Genomic DNA, 23,316 nt, shown 5'->3' with positions numbered 1-23,316 from the left:
ATATGCTTACACAGATGAAGAATAGATCATTTTCAAGATAGATTTTATTTTATAGCTTTGTATGTTGTCTTTTCTTTCTGAGAAGGAAACAGGACTGAGTAGCAGAGAAGGGCAGTTTCTGTAAGCTTACCTCCCCATTCGCTGATGAATTAAAAGGTGAATTAATCCAATGTTCTGAAAAATCAGGCAAGAGGACCTCATAATTAATCCCTGTAAATGACTCCACAGTAAACTGTGAATGCAATGCTAAGATCAGCCACGATTACTTTTTCAGAGTCTCACTGCACATTTCCTTTTCTGCACAGCCTGATGTTATTTGCAGAATATCCATCCAGCCTAAGCTGAGGTCGCTGGCAGCTGCACTTTTGACATGAAGTGTTCTTAGAGGTTTCAAGCTCCAGTCATGGGCAGCCTGGGCTTGGGCAGACAGCAGTGGTGGTTACTTTTGACTTAGCCTCCTTCTTGTCTGGTAACACTCCATCCATAAAATGAGGGTGAAATTACTTCCTTCCTGCTGTGAAAACATATTGATAAATAGTGCAAAGCATTCATCTGTTATAGTTCTGAGCACTGGAGAGAAGCTCCTGAAGAAATTATCTTTGTCATCAGAACAGGGTTTAAACAGCATGCAAAGGCAGGGAAAGGTCTTGAGCATGAAACAGTAAGGGTGAAATAAAATGTCAGTGCACGTGAATTAATGTCCCTTGCCTGTGGGATAGAGGAGGTAAGAGTCCTATATGAGACTGTGAATGTGCTATATTAAATGGCACTGTGCTTGAAATGAGTCCATCACACAAACCTCAGTATTCCACCCTTTTGTCAGTGGCAATATCTCCAAAGTTGGCTACCTAAGGGGAAAGACTTGCACAGAAGACTGGGAATTCAGTGGGAACACTGTCAAAACATCCAGCAGGTTAGTTCCCAGGGTAGTACGATCTGCATTAAAATACAGTGGTTGTTTTGCTCCAATTTGTGCAGGAATTTCAGACACCTATGAACTAGTGATTTTGGAATTGGATATCTCAAATTCACCTTTACCTGCAATGTCTTAGCCACTATTAGCTGTATAGGGTATTACTTAATTTACTTCACCAGCCAGCCACTAAATGAAGATAATTTTCAGTAGCAATTAACTAAATTTGCATGTGTGATGCAGCAGATAAATCACCAGCGACAATTATCTGGTCCGTTACAAATCCTTAACACCATGGGTGGGTTTCATTATTACCTGTAGAAGATGTTTTCTGTAATCTAGTTGTATGGTACCCAGTTCATCTTCCATTGCAACCACTAGAAAAACACCTTTCTGTCAAAAAAAAAAAAAAAAAAAGAAAAAAAAAAAGTCTATATTAGAACTGTATCCCTGTGCTATCCCTCCTTGCTTTTCCCATCTGCCATCTGCAGGCAAAATATAATGATAACAAAGTGCTTTGAGATCCTTGGATGAAGGATGTTGAAATCCACAGTATTATTCTTGGTCTCAGGACAGACTGGATTTCACTCACACTCCATATTTTGAAAAGTGTGCTGTATTATTTGCCTGTCTGTAATTCTGTAATGACAATAAATCACTATGCACACTTTGCTGAGAGAACCAAGTTTTATTTACAGATTATACTGTGGATAAGGCAGAAATACTGTTCCCATCACTACAGTAAGGGATCTGTCAGCACTTTCATTACCATGCTTTAATTCCAGTGGTTTACAAGTCCACTTTGATTACCGTTAGCAAATAGACTGCTATTTTTCAGCTTTATTAATATGAAGAGAATAAATCATGGAAGCTAAAATTGCTTTTGTTCTCCCATAACTAAAATTGGCCTGAATTTGAAAAACGAAAATAAGAGAGTAGTTCCACTTGTCCGACAGGAAGAGATAAAGAAGTTAAAGAGGGGGCTGTTTCATATGCTCCCACTGTAATCTCAAGATCATACATCCTAGCTCTGTATCAAGGTGATGATGTTCCAGAAAAATTAATATTCTTGTAAACCTGCTCCAATTGCTCAGATACCTAATGTGTTTAAAAAAAAAATAAACAAAAACAAAAACAACCTGCTTAAATGCATACTTACATTGTCTCTGGGTGGTCCTTGAGTTAAAGAATATGCTTTTGATAACTTTCCATCAAGTATATATATTTTTATTTTTTAATAAAAAAGAGGAAATTAAAGACAAAAATCTGTGTTATTTTAACATTCGGGTTTCAACAGTAATGGAATTCAAATTTAAGCTCTCATTCAACAATGTATTTTTAAGAAACACCAATAATAGGATGAGTTAAGAAGAATAAAACACTTCTAACTGGAAACTGCTTAGTGATGTTTCATTCCTAAAAAAAATGCATGTATGTGAAGGATTTCCTCCTGAAGCTTTTGCTTTAAGAACATGGGAGTTTAAAACTGTGAACTTTATTTGGTCATGCGCAGTCTTTGTTTTTCAATAAGTGCTTGTGAGATGGACCAAGGGACCCCAAGACCAGGCAGGGTCCCCAGGGCCTTGCCTTGGCTGCTTGCCTCTTCCATTATGCATTCGAAGGTGTACAGAATGCAGCCTGGGCTTTGCTGAGGCCTCTTTGGAGCTGCTGAACTCCCTGACTGGTTTTGTTCAGCATGACCAAGAAAAAACACTTTGCCCTCTGAGAAGGTCTTATCATCTCTGAAGAGAAATGGGGTGAGACAACCACATACACTGTTCTTGTCATGTTCCTAATTGTCTTCCCAGATGCAATGTCTGTCTTGCCTCATGCTGCGTGCCTCTGACAGACACTATCTAACTGTTTGGTTGCATTTTACTGCGTGCTAAGTTCTTTTAAAAGCCATATTTGCTTGTTCAAAAGACTGCAGTTGGACAGCAGAACTTAAACAGTGCATTTCTCCTGCTGTGAGCACCTACTCACACTGACCTTGTGAGGCTACACCTGCTTAAGCAGCAGATCTGTGTATCCTCTGTATTAATTCAAATTCTAATTAAGTCCAGCTTTGGATGTTCAAAGATCTAGAGTTTTAGGGATGTTACAGTAAGGAAAAAACATGGGTAGATGTACCTCAAAGCTCTGGCCAATTCAAGCTCTCAATTTTTGCAATCTCTGCTTTTTTTTACAACAGTACACTCATAGGAAGAACCCAAACTGGACACATTGTATTTGGAAATTCAATTGAACACCATGATATACAGAATCTAATTCTTTCCAATGGGATTTACATTTTCTAGCTAGCTGTTTTGCTGTTGAGCTATCTGACCTCCACTGGCTATGAGTATTGTATTCATTCATCCTTTGTTTTCATTTTCTGGTACTGGAAGAAAGAGAGCTGATGCTGTCATGTGGCTGCTATACAAAATCTTGGCTTCTGTGATTTATTTAAAAGTGCCCTCTGAGTGCAAATGCCTCTCTAATGAGATAATTTAGTAAAAGTCAGGATTAATCCAATGCATGACAATCTTACATCACCTAATATTGATCATAGATAAGCAGCAGATGTGTATTTGTTTTATGATAATGGAAGTTTGTTATAAATGGCTCATAACTGAATTATAATTATCAAAGCAGCAAAAAAGTATCCTGTCTAATCATGACTGTACACTGTGACAGAAATATACAACATAAATAAGCAGACATACAGTAATATTGTTTTTTTCTAGAATCTAAATACACGGTACTAAGGTAGACACAAGAAATTATTTTCTTAAAATCTGAATTTTAAATGGCTTATATACAAAACTCAAAATCAAGATTTCCCAGTGCATAACTTTTGGTGCTCATTAGGATCGCAACAGAGATGAGAAATGGGGCGAGAGAACCTGTATGGCCTTTTCTTGTTCAAACTGAGGGAGAAGGAAAAAAAGTGGATAAAACATTGGCTGTGAAAGACCTGAAACAGCAAATAGTTTTAAAATCCTTGCTGATTTCAGTAATCTTTGTGCTAGATGTTCTTTACTGAAAATATGCATAACTGTAGGCAAAACCATGACAAATTTTTTTCTGAGAATATCAAGGCCAGTGGGACAGATAGTCTGTGGACAGAAATCCCCTTTTGTCCCAGAGCTGGCAAATATTCCCAACCCAGTAATCAATTTGGGCAGGAAACAGTTGTTTCATCCAAATGCTATGATCTAGAAGTCATGCTTTCTTGCTTAAGATGCTTCATTCTGCAACAAATTCCCCTATTTTTCACAGCATTGCCACTCCTGTCCTGCTGCCCTCTCACTAAAGATAACAAGGCAGGGAGAGTGGGGAATAACAGCTACAAACCTCAGCACACCGGGAGTTCTGACAGAGATGGGTCCAGGCTCAGTACGTGGAAACACAGCCAGACCATGATCCAGGTAAAGCTGTGGATTTGGCCATGGTAAGGGCTCAAGAAGATGGCAATTCAGCGTGCATAGCTGCACGTTGGTGCTGTATCTGCAACAGAATGAGAGGAACGGGACAGAATTAAGGAGAGAAGACTGAGGCTGCCCAGGCGGAGTCACCGTTCCTGGCAGTGTTAAAGAAACATGCGGATGTGGCTCTGAGGGACGCCATCAGTGGGCACGGTGGGGATGGGCTGACATTTGGACTAGGTGGTCGCAGAGGTCTTGGTGCATGGCACTTCTAGTCTGTCGTACTTGAATCGCGCTGTCGGGGAGGACGTCGCAGCGGCGAGACCGCGAGAGGGCGCCCGCCGCCGCCTCTGCTAGGCTTCCCGCGCCGGCCGGGACCGCGGCAGTCCCGCTGCCCGTTCGGCGTGCTGCTGCCGGCTATGGGGGAGCTGCTGCCGCTCTGCCCGCGCCCCGCGGCTCCGGCGCCGCCTCCTTCTTCTCCTCCTCCTCCTCCTCCTCAGTCGGCCTGAAGCGCTCCCGCACTTCGGATCCCGGCGGGGAAGGGGTCATGGGCCGCCTCCCCGGAGCGCGGCGGCTGTGAGACGGCCGGCGGCGTGCCGCAAGGCGGGGAGCCGGGGGCTGCGAGCCGCTGCCGGCCGGGCGGGCACGTAGCGCCGCGCTGCCGAGGGGGCGCCCGCGGCCCCCTGCGCTGCCCACTCGCCCCCGGCGCCGCCGGTGCATGGATGCGCCATGGCCACGCTGGTGTGCCGGGTGCAGTTCCTGGATGACACGGACCCCTTCAACAGCACCAACTTCCCCGAGCCCACCCGGCCGCCGCTGTTCACCTTTCGCGAGGACATCCCGCTCGGCACGCAGCTGGCCGGCGTGCACCGCCTGCTCCGCGCCCCGCAGAAGGTACGGAGGGATTCGGGGGTATAGTGGAGCCTCGGGACGGGATGGGAGCCGCGGCTGGGTGAGGGATCCGCGAGGCATCCAGAAATCGCCCCGCAAACCCCCCACCCCCTCCGGTTAGCTATCAGCCCCATCCGAGTGCCTCGGGGCTTAGGGACAGCTGAGCTGCGGGAGGGATCCGAGCTGGGCTTGGCAGGGCGGTATGAGCCAGACGGTTACAGCAAGGGCTTGGGTAAAAATAGCAGGCTGTCTGCTGCCCTTGAAACAATTGGTAGAGCTGGCGAGCTGCGGCGTGTCACCGCCACAGCCCTTGTCACATCTTACCTGCCTCTGTTGCGTGCTTCTCCGCTGGCACCCGCAGTGCTGGCCTTGAAGCCAGGCAGCCGGGCATGCTGCTTGAATTTTCAGATTTCAAAGCAGTTCCATTGACTGGCGTAATAATAACGTCCTTTCACTATTATCTTACATCTACACATTAGTTCTGCAGGGCGGACTGAAGAGAAAAAAGGAAAAATGAATTTATTTATTCTTTAGTGTATTTTTTTCCCCAGAGAAAGCAAAAAAAAGCTGTAAAACTTTTATTCACTCTCTGATGAAGTGGGAGGAAAATACTCTCTTAACATCACTTGTTGCATTATATCTTGCTCTGGGGAGCTTGCCGGGAGATGACAAAGGGCTGTGTGTGCTCTCAGATTTAAGGATATCTAAAGCCCAATAAAAGTATTTCAGAGAAAAGCTCTTGGAGCAGACAGAAGTTTTGCATTTGTAGAACAGTTTCTTGCATAATAGTTGCCAAGGATACAGCATCCAGAGAGCAGAGCTCTGCCTTGCGCACAAAAACGTAGGGAGTTCTTGGTGCACTGGGTCAATTCTGTTTTCATGTGCTCAGTGCTCCCTCATTCAGAGACTGGTCCCATTGTTTCCAAGGGAGGCTTTTTTTGGAGTCAAAGCTAATTAAAAGGACAGGGCAGTTTCTGACACCTCGTAAAGTAAATAAAAAGATCATTTTAAATCTGGATTTACAGTTAAACCAACTTCATTTTCAAGAGTATTCCACTGTGTTGTGTTTTGCTATTACTTTCCTTTCAGTGCTGTTTGTCTGTTTTTTTTATAACCCCTTTTCTAAGTAACAATCCCCAAGGATTCTGTGTCTGAGGGGCCACCCCAAATCCACGATCCCTTCTATGTGCTTAACTCCTGCCCTGCATTTCAGTGTGCTGAAATGCATTTCTGAGCTTACTCGATGTTTGAAAGCTGGATTTCCAGGCTTAGGATGAAAGATGGCAGAAGTCTGTCGAGGTGCTATTGATGATAGCTGCTCAGCTAATGGCAGTGACTTGTTAATCTGGGGCTCTGACTATTGCAAACATTTGTTTCTGCTGTTCTAGCTGTGTGGGTAGGCTCATGGGAATCTGCTTACACGGGTAAAGTTACCTTTGCGTTTGCAGAACCGAGGCCTAGTTATTTCTAGGGTGCCTTAATTGTTATGTCTCTTGGCATTCCCTTAGCTTTTTACTAGTGGGGAAAAAATATAGGTGATTAGACTTGTTTACATTTACTGAATGAGCTTAAAGCCTAATTCTTTGTGTGCACTTACTGTTGGTGCAACCTTTCTATGTTTGTCATTACAGCTTGCATGTCCGCATGGTTTTATAAGCCAACTGATTTGTGTCACTTTTTAGGGAAAGGCTTTCCACTTTCTTACACAGTGGTGAGGATGTTTTGTTTTCTTTTTTTTTTCCTGCAGCTTTTCCTCCAGGCTATGTTCACTGGGTCTCTAGGAGGTCACCATGTGAGTTGAGCGAGCAGAGCTCTTCCACATTTGTCCTCAAATTTGTCCTGATCTCTGTCACCCCAGTGGAATGCATCTGTCAAAGCAGAGTGAAGCTTAAAATTCAGTTGTCAGTTCAATCTGACATATTGAAGGCTTGACTGATTAATTAATTAATTTGAAAATTAGTGAGCTAATGGCTAAACAGGCTGTTTAATATCTTGATGGCAACTAGTGCAAAAAGTCTTGAAACAAACTTAGGAGTTTATAGCAGAAACATGTATTCTAAATCATTCCTGAACTCTTTTAAATGGATGGCGTGCTTGCCATTGAGTTTTGCAGGAGAATGATCAACGTTCTGTTTCCTTTAATCTGCTTTTAAGTTATTCACTTTTGACTTAGATAAATATTCACGTATTTCTTGGAAGCATGGTGCCACCTGTTGCCTTCAGACCACAAACTGGTTTGGATAGCACTGTGGAGTCATGTATACATAAGAAGTTAAAACTTGTGATTATTTTAGAATTTTTGTAGTTAATTCTCGAGTAACATGTATTTCAAGTCACTGTAAGTTATATATTGTAATACATTAGCAATAAAATTTCTTAAAATTCAAATGAAAAGTCATTCAGGCTGTCATAGAATTACGGTATCAGCTTTTTCTAACGAATGAAAATCAGAGTTTGGCTGCAAGTGGCAATTCTATTCTTTGGAAATAAAACCAATGAAATCAACAAGAATTTTCCTTTTAAGCTTACACGTATGTTTGAGTTTGGAAGCCAATCTCAATCTGTAAAGTGTCTTATGAATGACAGTGTCTTTAGACTCTTGTGCAGGAGTGCACTGAAGTTAGATGACTCAGGTTCATGAATGCTGTCTGGGATGGGATTTACAACTCTGAATGCTTTAAGTATGTGGATGAGCCAACTGGCTGATAGGGAAGGCTGAAAAGAGAAGCATCTGCAGTCCTCTTCCTGCATAGGAATGGAGTGCCTGAATGAAACCTCCTCCTCCTCTTCCTCCCTTTATCCTACTTCTCTCTGTACATGGCTTTCCCAACAGCCATCCCTTTGGTTGAAGCAGCTCACCCTGTGCTGTACTGCATTCAGTTTTGCCTAGCATGGGCAGATGTGCCATATCCAATTCCAGCGCCCCTGTGGTCAGGATTGCTCACTAGGAGCACGTGTGGCTTAAGATGCACTGCTGCTGGTTTGACTGAAATGGTGACACGTGTTGATGCAATTAAGTACCACAAATTCTATCATTTCTAGTCTTCTCTGTAAAATCTTGTTGAGATTACTTACAAAGTTTTTGTGGGTTGCTTTTACTGGTTTGAGTGCTCAAGGTGTTATTTCAGATCTGGCTTTTACTGCATTGGTTTGGAATATTTTTGGTCTATCTTTCTCATTGTACAGGATATTAATGAGGACTGGATCTAGTCTGGACTCTGAATTCAGATGGCCCTTTTGCCCATTTCTGTGAACCTTGGGAAAATTCGGGACTGGATCTAAATTTGTGGCTTGGGCCCTGTGCCAATAATGCTCTTTGAATCTAATTTGGTACTTTGGGTTTGTTGGTTTTGAATTGCTTTGAGTTACTTGATACTTCTGACTTGCTGACACAGGGTCATTCAGGAGAGTGGATATATATACATGGCCAATGTCAAGTGGTAAGGTTTTTTTTTTTTTTTTTTTTTTTTTTAGAGATCTTATTCATATAATTACAGCATGCTGAGTATGTTACCGTATTCCATTCTCACATTCCACTATACTGTTTAGTGTTAGGGCAGCTGTGTAAGAACTGTATGTTTATAATAGTATGGGAAATCACATTTAAATTATGAAAAAAGTAATTAAAATATTTTGTTTGATGATGGAAAACAAAAAAAAAATTGCATAGTGCGTATGGTGTGCTGGTTGTCCAGGTGGAAAGGGAGAGGTACAATGTTATAAGGAATTTATTTCCACCTCTTATTCTCTCTGAAAACAAACAAACAAAAAAACAACAGAGGCAGCTTCTCCAAGAACTTCTAAGTAGGAACACTGTCATTCAAAAAACATAGGTATAAGCAAATTAATGCAATTGGCACTAGAATTGGGATTGTGGAGTTCCCTTCATAAGGAAGAAGGGATTTAACCCTTGAATAAAAGCCATGGCTGACTCAGGGAGTGGTGTGACACAAACTGACATCAGGGACTGTTCCACAGGGCTCTGTCTTGGCATGAGGCTCAGCTTTGGCACAGAGCTCAGTGCCATAAGATATAATCCTGCCAGCAACTTCAGGTTTTCTTACAGCGGAAGTTCTATCAGCTGTCTCAGTGGCATTAAGAAGTCTTGGAGCGTAGGGGCTATTTAGAGTGAGAATAGGGATGGTTTGGATCTTGATCCTGGTGAGCAGGGCAGCCATTCTCTGAAGAAAGTGTTTTTGGTTTGTCCCTGTTATGCTTCTCCCTGTACCCGAAGAATAGGAGACAAAATATTTTCCTATTTGTATCTTGGAGAATCAAAGAATCATCAAATGGCCTAAGTTGGAAGGGGAAGATGAAAGATCATCTGGTTCCAACCTTCTTGCTGTGGACAGGGTTTCTACCCACCAGATTAGGCTGCTAGGGCCTCATCCAACCTGGCCTTGAACGTGTCCAGGGGTGGGGTATCCACAGCTTCTCTGGGCAGCCCATGCCATGGCCTCACTCCCCTCCGAGTAAAGAGCTTCATAAAATCTAACCTAATTCTCACTTCTTTTAGTTTAAAGCCTTGTCTTAATGACTGTCAGTCTGTGTAAAAAAATTGGTCTCTCTCCTGCTTATAAGCTCCGTCCAAGCACTGTAAAGCTTCGGGGAGATCTCCCAAAAGTCTTCTCTTCTCCAAGGTAAACAGGCCCAGCTCCTTCAACTTTTCTTAATAGGAGAAGCATTCCAGTCCTTTGATGATCCTTCTCTGGATTCAAAATAAACACACGGACAAAGGAAACTGTTCAATATCTTCTTCAAGTATTGCTATTGTGGATTGGAATGAGGTGATTGAGGACTATGTCAGTCAAGGACTGCTGAGATGTCCAAGTCTTTCAGCTGCTAATGGCTCAAGAGTGTCTGCAGAATTTTAAGGATGATTGGAAAGAGCATGATGCCAACTTGGTAGATCTTACAGTGCTGTTAGATTTTGAAATTGGTTCAGTCACTTTCGGTGCATGGAAATTCATATCACTATAGGTTTACTGGATATTTGTAATCAAAGAATGGAGGAGTTAGACCTGCTGTAATTCCTCAGGTCTTGTAGTTATAGATTTCAAAGATTTTTCCCAAATATAATTGTAGATGTGTCCTTTCTTCCAAACTCATCTGAAAGTGCTCTATGAATATTGCTGACAGCTTCAGTTAGCAAGAGACTAAGAAGGCTTCAGTCTGTCTGTGGTGGCAAAGGGATGATCAGAGAAAGATTTGAAGTTGGTGTGCTGCAATGTACCGTTTGTCTTTTGCTGTCCCATGTAAGAACAAGGCGTCTAAAAACTTTTTGAAGCTGTTTTCTCTTTCATGTGCTCGCACAGCTGTCCTATCTTGTAAGTAATTAAGGTCTTTATTTCTATCTGATCTGGCTTGCTTGGCTGTGCTTCTGTATATGCTTCCCGTATGTAAGGCAACGGGCTTTAAAGTCATTCTTCCATCACATTCTCACCTATGATGGTTCTCTCAGCTTTACAGTTCACCATTTGTCTGTTGAAGCACTCACATTTTTCTGCAGCATCTATTTAAAACAGCCATGGTGACTGGAAGAGAAGGTTAATACCTACATAAAACTTCAAAGTAATGCCTAGAATTTAACCAGCACAGGTTAGGACCTCTGCTCTTTCAAAAAGTATATATTTTTCAGTGACCCCAAGTGGTCTGAGCTGGGAATGTACACCTCTTTGATAAACAGTGCGTTGGTAGGCTGTACCTATGTTCTAGGATATTACTTCATTACTGGCTCAGAGGAAAGAGTGTCAGCCTCTATACCTCTGTCATCGCTTTCCACACCACCTGGATTGCATTATATTAATATTAACTTTATATTGTATTACAGTTATTAAGAAGACAGCAAGGAATGTTGTTACATATTTTTAGTAGAGGAACAAGTTGGGACAAAAGTAGCAGTGAGTTCTCTGGTAGGCCCAGCTACCTAAAAACATCTGCAACCATCTGGCGTGTGAAATTACTGAAGGAAAGGTGAGTGGTACTTAAAAGTTCACTTTACACATGTCATCAGCTTAACACATACATATATATCTATACATATATATATATAATGCATTTCAGTTTCCAAATCCAAACACTTAAAAATAAATAATTCTTTAATTCCAAGTATTTTAAGAATGCTTAAAAAAAAAAAAAAAGCCTTAGAAAAGCCTTAGATTCTTCCTTTACTTTCAGTGTGAATATTTAACTTTAGTCTCATACTATTAAACTGTGAGTCTATTCCTTGAGTACAGTATTTATGTGAATCATAAAGTCCTGAAGAACTCTTAATTTTCATCCCGGATGCCCAGTCGCTATTGTTAAACCAAGGCAAAGCACTATTGTTAATCTATTACTAATATCAGTTGTGATTTTATGGCTCATTGGACTCTATAGCAGAGAGTAAGGTGACTGAAAAAGTAGCTTAATCTCCTTTTTGTCATTAATTCTAGAGGACTTTTAAGGCAAAGTGCATATACTTGGAGAAACTGGACTCAGTGTTGCCTCATGATCACTAACAGTTAAAATCTTGAAAGGTGAGAAAAAAAGCATCATAACTTGTAATGTACAACCAGAGCACATTGATGGCACTTATCTAGCTGCAGGGCAGATGTACTATGGCACTTTCAGGATTTAGAAAAAAATGGTGTTTTATGTACCTGCTATTTATTGCTGTAATGCAGTAGCTATCCCTGGAGCGTGACTTTTGGCTCCACAAAGAGGGTAGAGTTTTACTTACTTTTATTTATTTATTTTTATATTATTTTATTTTTTACTTCATCTCTATCATTGAGAGAGTTTGCTTGCAAAGAACTGTTGTTCTCTGCTCTATTTATGGGAGTGACCAGCAGTATGGGGGGGGGAAAGATGACTTTCTGTAGTCTATGAGAAAAAGGGAGAGTTCTGAAGTTGTGAGGTTCATTTTATGCTGTTCATTCAGAGGTAGTTTTTAATTTTCTTTGTGGTTAACTGCTTTCTGTCAAAAAAGTGAATTTGTGGGATCCTGTTTCATGGTGCTTTTTTTTTTTTTTTTTTTTTTTTTTTTTTTTTTTTTTTTGAGCCTGGATCCTTTCACTGGAAGGGTGAAAGGAATGAGAAGCATTATAGTGGTTTGTGCTAAGGAAAGGAGGTGAGATGCAGGTTTAGCTGTATCTGGTTACAAGAGTGATTGTTTGAAGACCACAACCTGTGCTACAACTCTTCAGTCATGAAAACTGCCTCATGATAGAAAGTCTTTTTCAAACTTCTTCCTTTAGGTATCTTTACTGGTATAGTGGAAATGCTAAGTCACGGCTTGAATCAGAGCACCTGGTGGGAAGGCAGGGCCAACCCAGGGGAGCTCAGGTGCATGCAATGCATACAATGCACCTGAGTGACTGGAGGAGTTGGAGCCAGGATCCATTTCTTCCCAGACCTCATTTAAGGGTTAGTGGTGGAGACAAGGAAATTTCATTGGTGGTCCCCATGTATCTGTAGTCTTCTGAAGGTATGTAGCTTCTTTATTTCTGTGCCTATGGCTGTTGCATTTGAGCAAGTCCTTGCTTCATGCGGCCTAGGACCTTGTTACTCTGTTGCCATTGTTGTGCTTTCCATTGTGTTACAGTACGAAACTAATAGGGAGATATACTAAATCTCTTAAAAAAACAAATAAAGCATCTGTGTCTGAAGAAGTAGTAGTACTGATAGGTCAAATAAATTATTTGTGCTTTTCTGTCTCTACATGTGATTTTTTTTTTCTCATGTTCATTGCTACCTTTCTGTTGTTTTGTTTTGTTTTTTCTTTCTTCCCCGGTATTCTGTATTTTGCTTCAAAATCAGTTAGATCTAGCTTTTCTTATAAATGCAAGAGGCTTGTAGCTCATCAGCAACCACAAGAAATATGTTCTGGTTTAATTCACAGTGGAAAAGAAGGGCATAAGAGAAGCGTGTTTTTTAAGGTTGATGTGTCTGATGTAATATTAGGAGCCTAAATGATTTGTGTCTTGCAATGGTTGTTGCTACTCTAAGTTCAAAGATTCTTATTTCACTGTGTTTTATTTATCTTTTTTGTTGCGCTTTGATGAAAATACATGACACGTTGTGTCTTGTGGAGTTAAAATTATTCAAGCATGCATAAAAATAAAGCTTTTAAATATGTTACAATTGCTCTGTAGATGGTAACTTGTTAGTGTGCAAGTGCTGAGTTCAGTTGTTGCTTTTTCAAGCCTAGTTAAACAGTTACCTTGTGTGTTGTATTGTTTCACCTACTGTGTGCTGTTTTTACTGTGCCTTCAGGGAATTATTGTTTCTTATGTTCATGCGTTACTGTAGTCAAGAAGTTTCTTCTAGTTTGAATTTTTCGCTTAAGAAGGAAAACAGCTTTTTTTTTTTTTTTTTTTTTTCCCTGATGGAGCTGGTTGCTGGGTGGGGAGAGGAGGAAAACTTGGCTCTTAGAGGATGTAAGGAAAAATGGTTTTTGAGACTTAACCTGTTTCTCAGCTCAGATTGTACTGAATTATGCTTTTAGATTTCCTGTTTTCTTGATGAATTTTTACTTGGTTTTGACATACAGAGGAAAAAAGCTACCCCTGTTGTGAATATGAATTCATGCCAAGCTTAGAGTGTGCCACTGTCTTTGCTTTTATGAACTTTGAGTAGTCAAAGTTCAGTTTTCCTGATGCTTTTGTTTCACTTGCTGAGAAGAGGTGATCTTCACTCAAGAAGAAGTACCTTTCAAGGAACAGCACATTGAAGTACATTTGAAACCTGGAAGCTTGAAATAATGGACAAAATTATCTCAAGATATTCTTTCTTTGCTAATTGGGTGTGCCTTAGTTAATATGTGTATTGAACTTCAAAGCAGTTGCATGTTCTTGTAGACTTTCTTTCTCATCCAAGGGTCTGTTTTAGAAGCAAGCATATCCTAATATTCAGCTGCATGGAGATGATGAACAGGCAGAGAAGACTGTTCAGGCTAGCTTTCAGAAACTATTGATAGCAAAACTTAAAAGACCAAACTTATTCTGTATCTAGTAGCCTTACTCTTAGGCATTTCATTGGCCACTGTTTAGCTGCAGTTTTAGCATATGAAAGTCATTACAATTTGATATACTATTTAAAAATCTCCTAAAGGCTGAATGATGGTGCTGTGATGACTTTCTGTTGTTGTTTTCACAGTCTCGAAACATTATGTCCTGAGTGTTTTAGGCCTTAAGTCTGAAGCTGTTGTTATACACAAAACTTGTTGACGTATAGTTGCAAAGGGAAGGCCTGAAAACATGATTCCAAGGTTAGCAAGTCCATCAGAGCTTAGCATTTGAAAATAGTAGTTAATATTTGAATGTATTAAAAACATGTATTTAGTAGCTTGAAAAAGATGGAACTTGAAATGTGTGTGTGTGTATATATATATATATATATATATATATATATAGGTATTTTAGAGCATTCTTGTAAATGCTCTTTAAAAACAGACCCTTTACCAGCTATCTGCACAGAAGTTAAGGAGTGTGCAAGGTGAGGACTGTTGTTTCATGCTTGGGAATATTTTCAGGGCAGGGTTGAAGCGGGCTACTTCAGTGTTGACAGAGTTAAGTCATCTGAACAGCTGCCAGTGAAGGTAAAGGATATTGATTTTCAAGGTCGCCAAAATGTTATCTTTCTGTCATAAGCAGTAAATCATATTAAAAGGAGTTGGAGTAAAACTATCATTTGTTTTAATGTTTTCCATTGTGGGCTCTTAATTGAGGCAGGCTAGATACAAGCATGCACTCTGCTAATAAATACATTTGTTAGCACACAGCAAGTGCCTTCCTAGTGCTGTTCCTTACCATGCTGACTGCTGAGCACGTTCATGTTCCTGCAGCGTGTTTCAACATGTAATTGCATTGGCCTATATACAGTAACTTGGCTGTCTTGGAGCTTTAATCCCAGCCATTGTAAGAGTGCCAATTGAATTGCAGGCTAAAAATAGCCCACGTCCAGACATGCAGTTTGGTGCTAATATGACATAATTAAAACTTGAAAAAGGCAATAGGCAGATGCTGTTCAGTGACTTCTAGGATCTTTTGCTTGACCAAAGTATTTTCTTGACCTGATGAACTTTGCTAGTGTGGCCACAACTCAAATAAATGGCCTACTTTGTTAACTTCTTTGATAGCTCTGCTGGGCTACTGAAAGAATGCCTTTACCTTAAAGCCATTCCTACAGAAGTAGCATCAATCTAAAGAAAGCCACTGGTAATAGGCCATGGCATTTGGAAATCATTACTGATGTGTGTGATTGGAGTGACAAAAAGCAGCTTAGAAATATTTTTGTGATGTATAAATTGAATTATACTTTTTCCCTTTGTTCGTATGTTTTGTCACTGATATTCCAGCAAATAGTTCAGAAAAATATGCTGCCAACAAAGAAAGAAGAGCTTGCTATCTCACTAGTAGTGTTATTTTAAGAAGTCTCAGTGGATATTGAAATCATGCTCTCATGTGCTTTATCCAACAAATTGCGTATCTTGAAGTAAAAAACTGTAATCTAAATCTCTGAGATCATTAAGCATCAACTCATAAAATTTATTTTGGAGAAATAATCAAATGAAAAAAGAATTCCTCAGTGAATCCTTCAGAAGGAACTGTGATGGGTTGCATGCTGCAAGGTAATCCATCTATGCGTTCTTGTGCTAAGATCAGGAAAAGTAAAATCAAGTCAAATTAAACTATAGATAATTACCATAAAAGTTTTTTCTTAAATTGTCATGTGTATGTGTAGTGGAACTTCAAAGCAATTTTAAATCTACCTCTGTCTTCTCAAATTGGTTACATCTAAATAAATCAATTCGGTACTGATGTATATTCTGTAGGTGAGTCATGGAAGATTAATATTGAAGATGAGCTCATTTCTGCATGTTACTTTTTAAATAAGAGGTGTGTTTGGCTATTTAAAAATAAATATGACCTACGACTCCTGCTACTAATTTTTACGGTCTGAGTTATTTCTTAAGCTGCCTTCCTACCAAAACTGAAGGATGATGGAATTGTGAAGACTGTGTGTTAGAGCAGGGGGAAAAGGGAAGGTCTGTGAAGTTCTACTGGGCTTGGAAGTGGGAATATAGCAATGGACAGGTTGTCAGCCAAATTTACCATCTCTTCTAAACTGTGTTTTATCACTTGCACCTTTATGAATAGGTGTTGTGATGACACTTGTTTTCTTTGCAGGAGAATCCATTTTGCCCTGTAATAGGAGGTGCAAGCTCATTTTACAACCTGAGGTGATTTGCAGGTCACTCTGTCAGCTTCCACTAGCAGGCAGGTTTTTGCTATTCATAATAACTGTTTTTGGCAGGTGAAACCATGATGATGGACACTGTGCAGTGGGACAGCTGTCTGAACTATAACCAGTACCTGCTGCTTTTGTTGCTTACTGTAGGTAATAAAAAGGAAAACCGTCCCAGAGAGTGGATGTATTTGTTTATTTTCTTAAAAGTACTTATTTAAAGCCTGGAAATAATGGGATTGTGGTGTCTTCATTGTTGGAAACAATTTCTGACTCACTGCCTGTGATTAGGGTGCTGCCATAACCTGCAGAGTAACAGGAAGATAAACTAGTCATGGAATTACGTTAGTGCTGTGTTTTACAGTCTAATATTGGAAGACCTATATGCTCATGTTCCTTAGGTACAGTTGGAAAATTTGTACAAGCATCTCTGTGACTCGGAGTACTGGGTAATGCGAGGCTGACTTGTAGTTTCTCGGAGTCTGAGTGAAGAGCTTCTGTCTACAGCTGAAGAGGTTTAAAGCTTTGAAGCTCTTATATGAGAGGATAGACTGTTGGAGCTACTCCAGTTTAAAAGGAAGAAACAAATAAAACCTGTATAACATGAGCGAGGTCTAACTTGCCCTTGGATGTGTAGGTTTCTTTGTGGCAGAATGGGGGATGCCAAATAAATACTTGGTCTCATTCCTGTGATGACTGCTGGGGGTTGGCTGTTCCTTCTTTCCAAAATAAAAGATGAGAGGTTTTGGAGCATAGCCCTTTGTGCAGGTGTGGGTAGATAGAAAAGAAATGCTTTTGGGATTCCAGGAGAAGAGCTGTAGCTGAATGCTTCCTAGTTGCAAAATATTTCAATACTGATGTTGTTGCTGGCAGGTATTAGAAATAACATTTTACTTCTGCAGTTTGGTTATTATACTGTGCCCTTAGCATAGCTTCCTAAGACAGTATGAAGCACTAAACTGATAAGTAAGCTTTTATTGTATATGACATCTTATTTTTTTCTTGTCCTGGGGAAAACAGATTAATATTCCTCTGTATGGGAACTTTTGAATCATGGCCTGAACCACTGATTGATCACCTGAGGTGAGCACTGAGTCAGCTGCAGGAGCACAGGCGAAGGTAGTTCACTGTGTGACCAGGCAGGGTGGAGTCTGGCTCTACCTCTTGCAGACCCCATTTAAGGGCTGACCACCGCTGGGGAAGAATCTCTTGTTGGAAATCCCTTCCCTGTGGAGTTCCAGGTGAGTCTTGACTGTCATTGATGAGTGAGCCTTTTCTTATTTACTGGCTGTCTTTATACCATCTAGATAAGCCATGCAAAATATGCCATCCACTTTCATTATTTTGTGTGGGTACTATTTTTTTGGGTTATTCACCCTACATCCTGTCTCCAAATCATAGTAAAACAGTGTTTAGTTACTATCTGTAAGTTCTTCAAGGTTCTGTAAGTCAAAATAAGATTTAACAAGTATGTTTGTTTTGAACAAATGATCATCTTTCCAGCTTCAATGAATTATTATGTGCTTGAGCCACCCTCTCAGAACTTTCACAATTTCACAAAGTGATATTCAGATATTTTATTGGTCCAAGGGAAAAATGATGCTTGTATCTCAGTCTCATCAGTATCATGCAGTCAGGTGTTCAGGTTTGCTGTAGGGAAAAAGTGTATCCCAAATGAAGTGTGTTGAATTTATGATTTTAGTATGCTAGCTCTTTGTGGTTAAAAAAAAAAAAAACAAAACAAAAAAAAACCACATGGTTAGTATACTAAAGCTTTATCTAATTGGACTCTTTGTTTCCCCAAGTGTAAACCTCACATGGTATGGTCAGAGGAAGCATTTTTCCTGGAATTTTTAGTCACGTGAAGTGAATGCAGTGGACTGGTGAGCCATGAGTATAGTCTTAAAGCGCAGCTCAGTAATTTCTTTAGACCTTCTTTATCAAATAATTTCTGCTTTATAGTGGACTACCAGCTTATGGAATAAGTTTCTGTGGTAAGCTATTCTTGTGTAAGTTGAAATAACTTTTAATATCCAATGGAAGATGCATCTTTCAATTACACAATAGATACGATTTGATTTCTGATGCTTAAGTGCCTCTAAACACAGCTGACGTGTCTTTTATCCTTTGTTTTGTGACTGTGTACTTTTCTTGCATATTAATCCTTCCTTAGTGTGCTTTAGTTATTCTGTCATGTTATTCGATCTTATATTATGATTACATAGATTTTAGTTATAACTTGTCTGTTGGATTTGATAATTCTTATCTGTTTTTCCTGGGAAAACTGCATCCTACTTGATACTGGAATGGTTACATTGTACGGAGGCATAATTTAGGCTTGTATAACCATCATCTAGTAATCACTGAAGTCTGTGTAGGATTTATTGCATTTGTTTTTGATATCGTTCTAGATTTGGAAGCTGAAGAAATGCAGTTCCCCCTGTGATAAGGGGAATACCCAAGATAATAAAGCTATGTGAAGCTTGGTGTGTTTAAGGATAACTCAGTGCATTGGTTTATACATCAAAAGTGCTCTCAGTGGGAATTTAACAGTATACAGTAATGAGTATAAATTCCTTTATTTTAGCATCCCATCAAGTTTTGGCAACTATTGTATCATTTCCAACCAAAGAAGGGTCAGCTTGTTATGATGGCACATTTGACTGATGAGCTTTCAGGATGGAAATTACTGAATTACTTGAATCTGACCTTTGGAAGATTAATGTGGTGTACCAAAAACATTGGGAATGACTTGGGAAAGGAACCTTTTGAGTATTTTGTGCTAAATGTACCACTGTTCTCAATTGCAGTCTAGGTTATCTAATCCTGATTTCCAAAGGAGATCATAGAGGAAGGGAAGCAAGAAAGCTTGGGTTAGCCCCTAAGAATCTGCAGACTCACATTTTATGGTTAAATTTATGTGCTGAGGTGCTTTTATATGCTTCTACGACATGACTCTCTGTGCGCAAAAGTTATGGCAGCTTTGTTGTCATCAGTTTCAGTATTCTGATTTGTTGTCTCACCAAAAGGAGTGGCTGAGAGTTGACTTCTGTCACCCATGCATGGATTGTCTTTAGGAGGCACTCAACTCCCATAGCTCACATTGCCATTCATATGCAAAAATGTTTAAAATCCAAACTTACACTATTGGTAGCGTATTAAAAATATACTTCAGCCATTAGGCATGAGCAGTATTCGATGCATTCACAGAATCACAGAATTGTGGGGTTTGGAAGGGACCTCTAGCAATCATTGCTGCTTTTCTATTCCAGAAAGGTAGTAGATCTCACTTGCTGTGGCACTGACCTCTGATTTCCATCCACAAGAAGTGGGCAGTGTTGGGAAACTGCATTGGGTGTTCTGGTTTAATAAAGTTCAGCTGCTACAATTCAGGAAAAGAAAAATATATATGCAATTTGATTTGCTGTGACTTACACTATTGTCTTGTGGCTATTTCAGGCTGGAACCTGCCTATGGCTGGTGCTTGAAACTGCATAATCTTTGAAGTCCCTTCCAAACCAAGCTGTTCTTTGATTCTACATTGCTTTCTATTTGCTGCCTTTTCTCTGGAGGACAGTGGCTAGCTGTGCCTTTGTACCCTGGCACCATTTTTTGTGGTTTGATCTTAGCCCAAGACTAAAGTGGTGGCTGTCCAGGATACCTTGTGTGAGACTGGTGTCATGAAGGTTGCATCGGGCCAGGAACTTTGAATCTGGTGCTTGTGTGGCCAAGATTGACAAAGCTATATGTAGGAAGTTGTTGGTTGTTGTTTTTTTGTTTGTTTTTTTGTTTTTTTGCTTGTTTTTTCTTTCCTGATCTACAGTTGGCAGGGAAGCCAGGACTACCGAAGCTAGCTGGGGTATGCCTAATGTTGGAAAAAATATGTAGGATAAAGAACAAAGCTTTGCTGTTGAGGTTTGTCAGTCATGTATTTCCAGCATAGCTGGATTTTTCACGCAACACTGAACTTTGTGTTTTTTGGTTCCCCTCCAGTGTAACTACAAGGTTACCAGTTATATAACAATTGATAAGTATGGTGGAAATTGACAGTAGCTCTCTACTGTAGGCTGTTGACAATCTCCCTTAATTATTTAATAAATTGCTTCTAAAGAAGGACTGTCGTTATTCCCTCCTAATCAATACCTTCACATGGTTCGAGAAGGGCAATCAGGACAAATGAACTGTGCCTTTGAGTTTTTCAGTGTTGCAGAGGATTTGGCATGTTTAATTCCTATTTTTTGTCATTGCGATTTCTTACTGTAAACATTGTCTGTCTGAAAAAGGAAAAGTATGGGTTTCTTATACTAAAAAGTTACATGTCCCTGTTTAATATAAAAGTAAGAAGTTTTAATTTTATGACGGTGATTGAACATGTGATTTCTTGCAGCAAGTCTCTTTTTAGATTTTTAAAGGTATCACTGTTACAGGTCATCTTCTCTGAGCATAGCCAGGCAAAAAGAGCTGAGACAAGAACATCCTGCCTTCAGAGCCAAACAAAATTACAGATCTGCTCACAGAATATATAAAGTAGATTCGTAGTGCTTTTGCTTTAAGACACTGGAGGCAATGAGAACTGTGTGTGCAGTTTTGTGGAAGAACTGGGCTTAAGGTGAGGATTTTAAGTCAGTATGACCATAATTATGATATGGTCTCTCTCTCACTTCAGAAGGACAGGATACCTACTTGTCTGATTACTGCCAGCAAATCAGGGCCTTCACCTCTTCCTGCTTGATATTTCCTAATATATCATTTTGCAAGTTTGAAATTCTGGGCACAGAATCCAGCTATTCCCACAGGTGGCCATGTGGAGTCCTAGTATCTTTTTCAGGAATCCTTCCTGGGTGTCTACTGGGAGTAGGAAATGCTGCCAGAAGAATCATACAAGGCTATGTTAAATAAACCTGTAGAACTTGTCAGCTACAACCTTGGGCAGCACTATACATTTCCTATTTAAGAAAAGTGTGCAATATTAATTTTACTTTCCAATATTGGTTGTTTAGAATTCTTGTACTGATGAGTAAGAAGTCTAAAGTAAGCAAGACAAAGCTATGAAGAGTAGTAGTATTCTTTTTCACATAGTTATATGAGCCTTTCTTCAGGTCTGAAATACAATCTAGATATCTCACTGGCCTGAGTGCTGGGAACACCTGCTGGTAATTTAGCTGGATCATGTTAACACTAAACAGTTACAGAGAGAAGATGGCTGATAACTGTTTTACAGAAACAAGGTTAACAATGGTAGTTAGCTCCTGTGGCAGTGGGGAGAAAGAGACAGTAATTATTGCCTGTATGACATTAGAAAGTTTCAGATGGAGACATGAAATATTGGCTACTGAAATAACATTATTGGGAGTTATGCATTTTAGCATAAGCGTGGGTCTTTACATCATTAAATCCACACTATGACCATCTATTCAAAGTAGTCATTTACAAATCACTTTATAGAAATGACAGCAGGCCCTCATTTTTACCTACCTCACTCAATTGCAATTAAAACCTGTGTTTAGATCTTTAATTACATTCATTCTGTCAAATACTGCTTACCTCAGTGTGCTAAGCAAGTGTAGAGAATGTGAAAAACTAGAAAGACTTAATTGTTGCTCACTTTGTTAAATGAGGCTAGATCTTTCAGGTGCAGTTTGTATGCTTAACCATAGATACATTTATTATAACCCTGTAGCAGACTCACCTCATTGGAGAAAGAATATTCATGGCTGTTGTTGGAAAAATAAGTTTGGACTACAAGATATCTGAGACATCTGGAAAGGCCATGGGTTTCCTGGTTTAAAAATAAAATTACCTTCTTGGTGAAACATATGGGACTTATTTCTCTAGCTAAACCAAATAACCTGAAAACTGTTTGAAGCATGTATTTAAACATAAAAGCTAGCAGAGTGGTTGCTTTTTTTTTTGTACCAATGAAGGGCAATTAAATGCTTCAGAGGGGGGGAAAAAAAACAAAACACTACAAAACCTGAAATATTCCTGCTAAAGAACTTAAAATACAATCTAAAAAAAATGAAGGGTGGAGTAGGAGTGACTTCGTTGTTGTTCTTTACGCTGCAGTAATGATTAGAGAAAATATTTTCTAGTTTTCATGCAGGGGAAAGGTATATTTTTAATTTCTTACTTTGAACTTCGTGCATGGCAAAAAAAAGTGCATTCCTATTCTGTTTGGGATGATTGAGTCAGCTGTTCCTTGCCTGGTCAAGCTGAACAACCATAGCTGTTGTTTTCTTTTAAAGTGGACTTGATAATAGCTTTTGGATCATTAGAAACTTCTATTGCTCAGGTTGTCAGCGGTCTTATAATCTGTGATTGATTGATTCATTCATTCATAGAATGCTTTGGGCTGGAAGGGACTTTCAAGATCACCAAGTTCCAACCCCCCTGCTATAGGTGGGGACATATCCCTCTTGACCAGGTTGCTCAAAGCCACTCACAGCTTGAATGGTTGAAAACTTGAATGGTTTTGGGGAGGCGGCATCCGCAACCTCTTCCAGTGTATCACGACCCTCACAGTGAAGAATTTCTTCCTAATGTCTAGTCTATTTGCTTCCTGCTTGCTGGACCACCTCAAGCACAGGCTTTCTTTAATGTTGCTGCTCTCTTAAATTTTTGGAAATGTTTTTGTGTTCCTGGAAGCAAGAGCTCAGCAGGAGCAAGCAGAGACATCAGCAGATCATGTCTCCACAGCTTTGGGAGTGCTTTGGGTGCTTGCATTTGCTACAGTCCAGTCCTGGCCCAGTACAAATGCAAAGTGGAGAATTTCAGTACCCCTTTTTGCTGATGGCCTCCTGAATGCATCCCCAATAGTCAGTCCTTTTTGCTTTTAAATAGAGTGGGGCTAGTTTTTTCAGTAGAGGAAGAAGGCTT

At 40.0% G+C, this 23,316-nt stretch overlaps 1 protein-coding gene across 8 annotated transcripts in view; it reads left to right on the top strand.

Annotated features, from left to right (window-relative positions):
• Positions 1 to 5,009: 5,009 nt before the first annotated feature.
• FHOD3 (formin homology 2 domain containing 3) overlaps positions 5,010 to 23,316 on the top strand; it is a 356,118-nt gene continuing 337,811 nt past the window's right edge. For 2 of the 8 annotated variants that reach the window (XM_065752840.1, XM_065752841.1), the window contains exon 1: positions 5,013 to 5,214. In XM_065752840.1, coding sequence (XP_065608912.1) covers positions 5,050 to 5,214 — 165 coding nt within the window. In that variant the 5' untranslated portion in view covers positions 5,013 to 5,049. Of the gene's footprint in view, positions 5,215 to 23,316 lie in introns of all 8 variants that reach the window. The other 6 variants (XM_065752844.1, XM_065752839.1, XM_065752842.1 and 3 more) reach the window with 6 other exon arrangements.

This window comes from Cyrtonyx montezumae, unplaced genomic scaffold, assembly GCF_038088225.1.
Source record: "Cyrtonyx montezumae isolate F1298 unplaced genomic scaffold, pur_monq_1.0 scaffold_8, whole genome shotgun sequence".
Taxonomy (NCBI): domain Eukaryota; kingdom Metazoa; phylum Chordata; class Aves; order Galliformes; family Odontophoridae; genus Cyrtonyx; species Cyrtonyx montezumae.
Note: the sequence above shows the minus strand (reverse complement) of the source record. Positions and strands in the feature narration are given on the sequence as shown.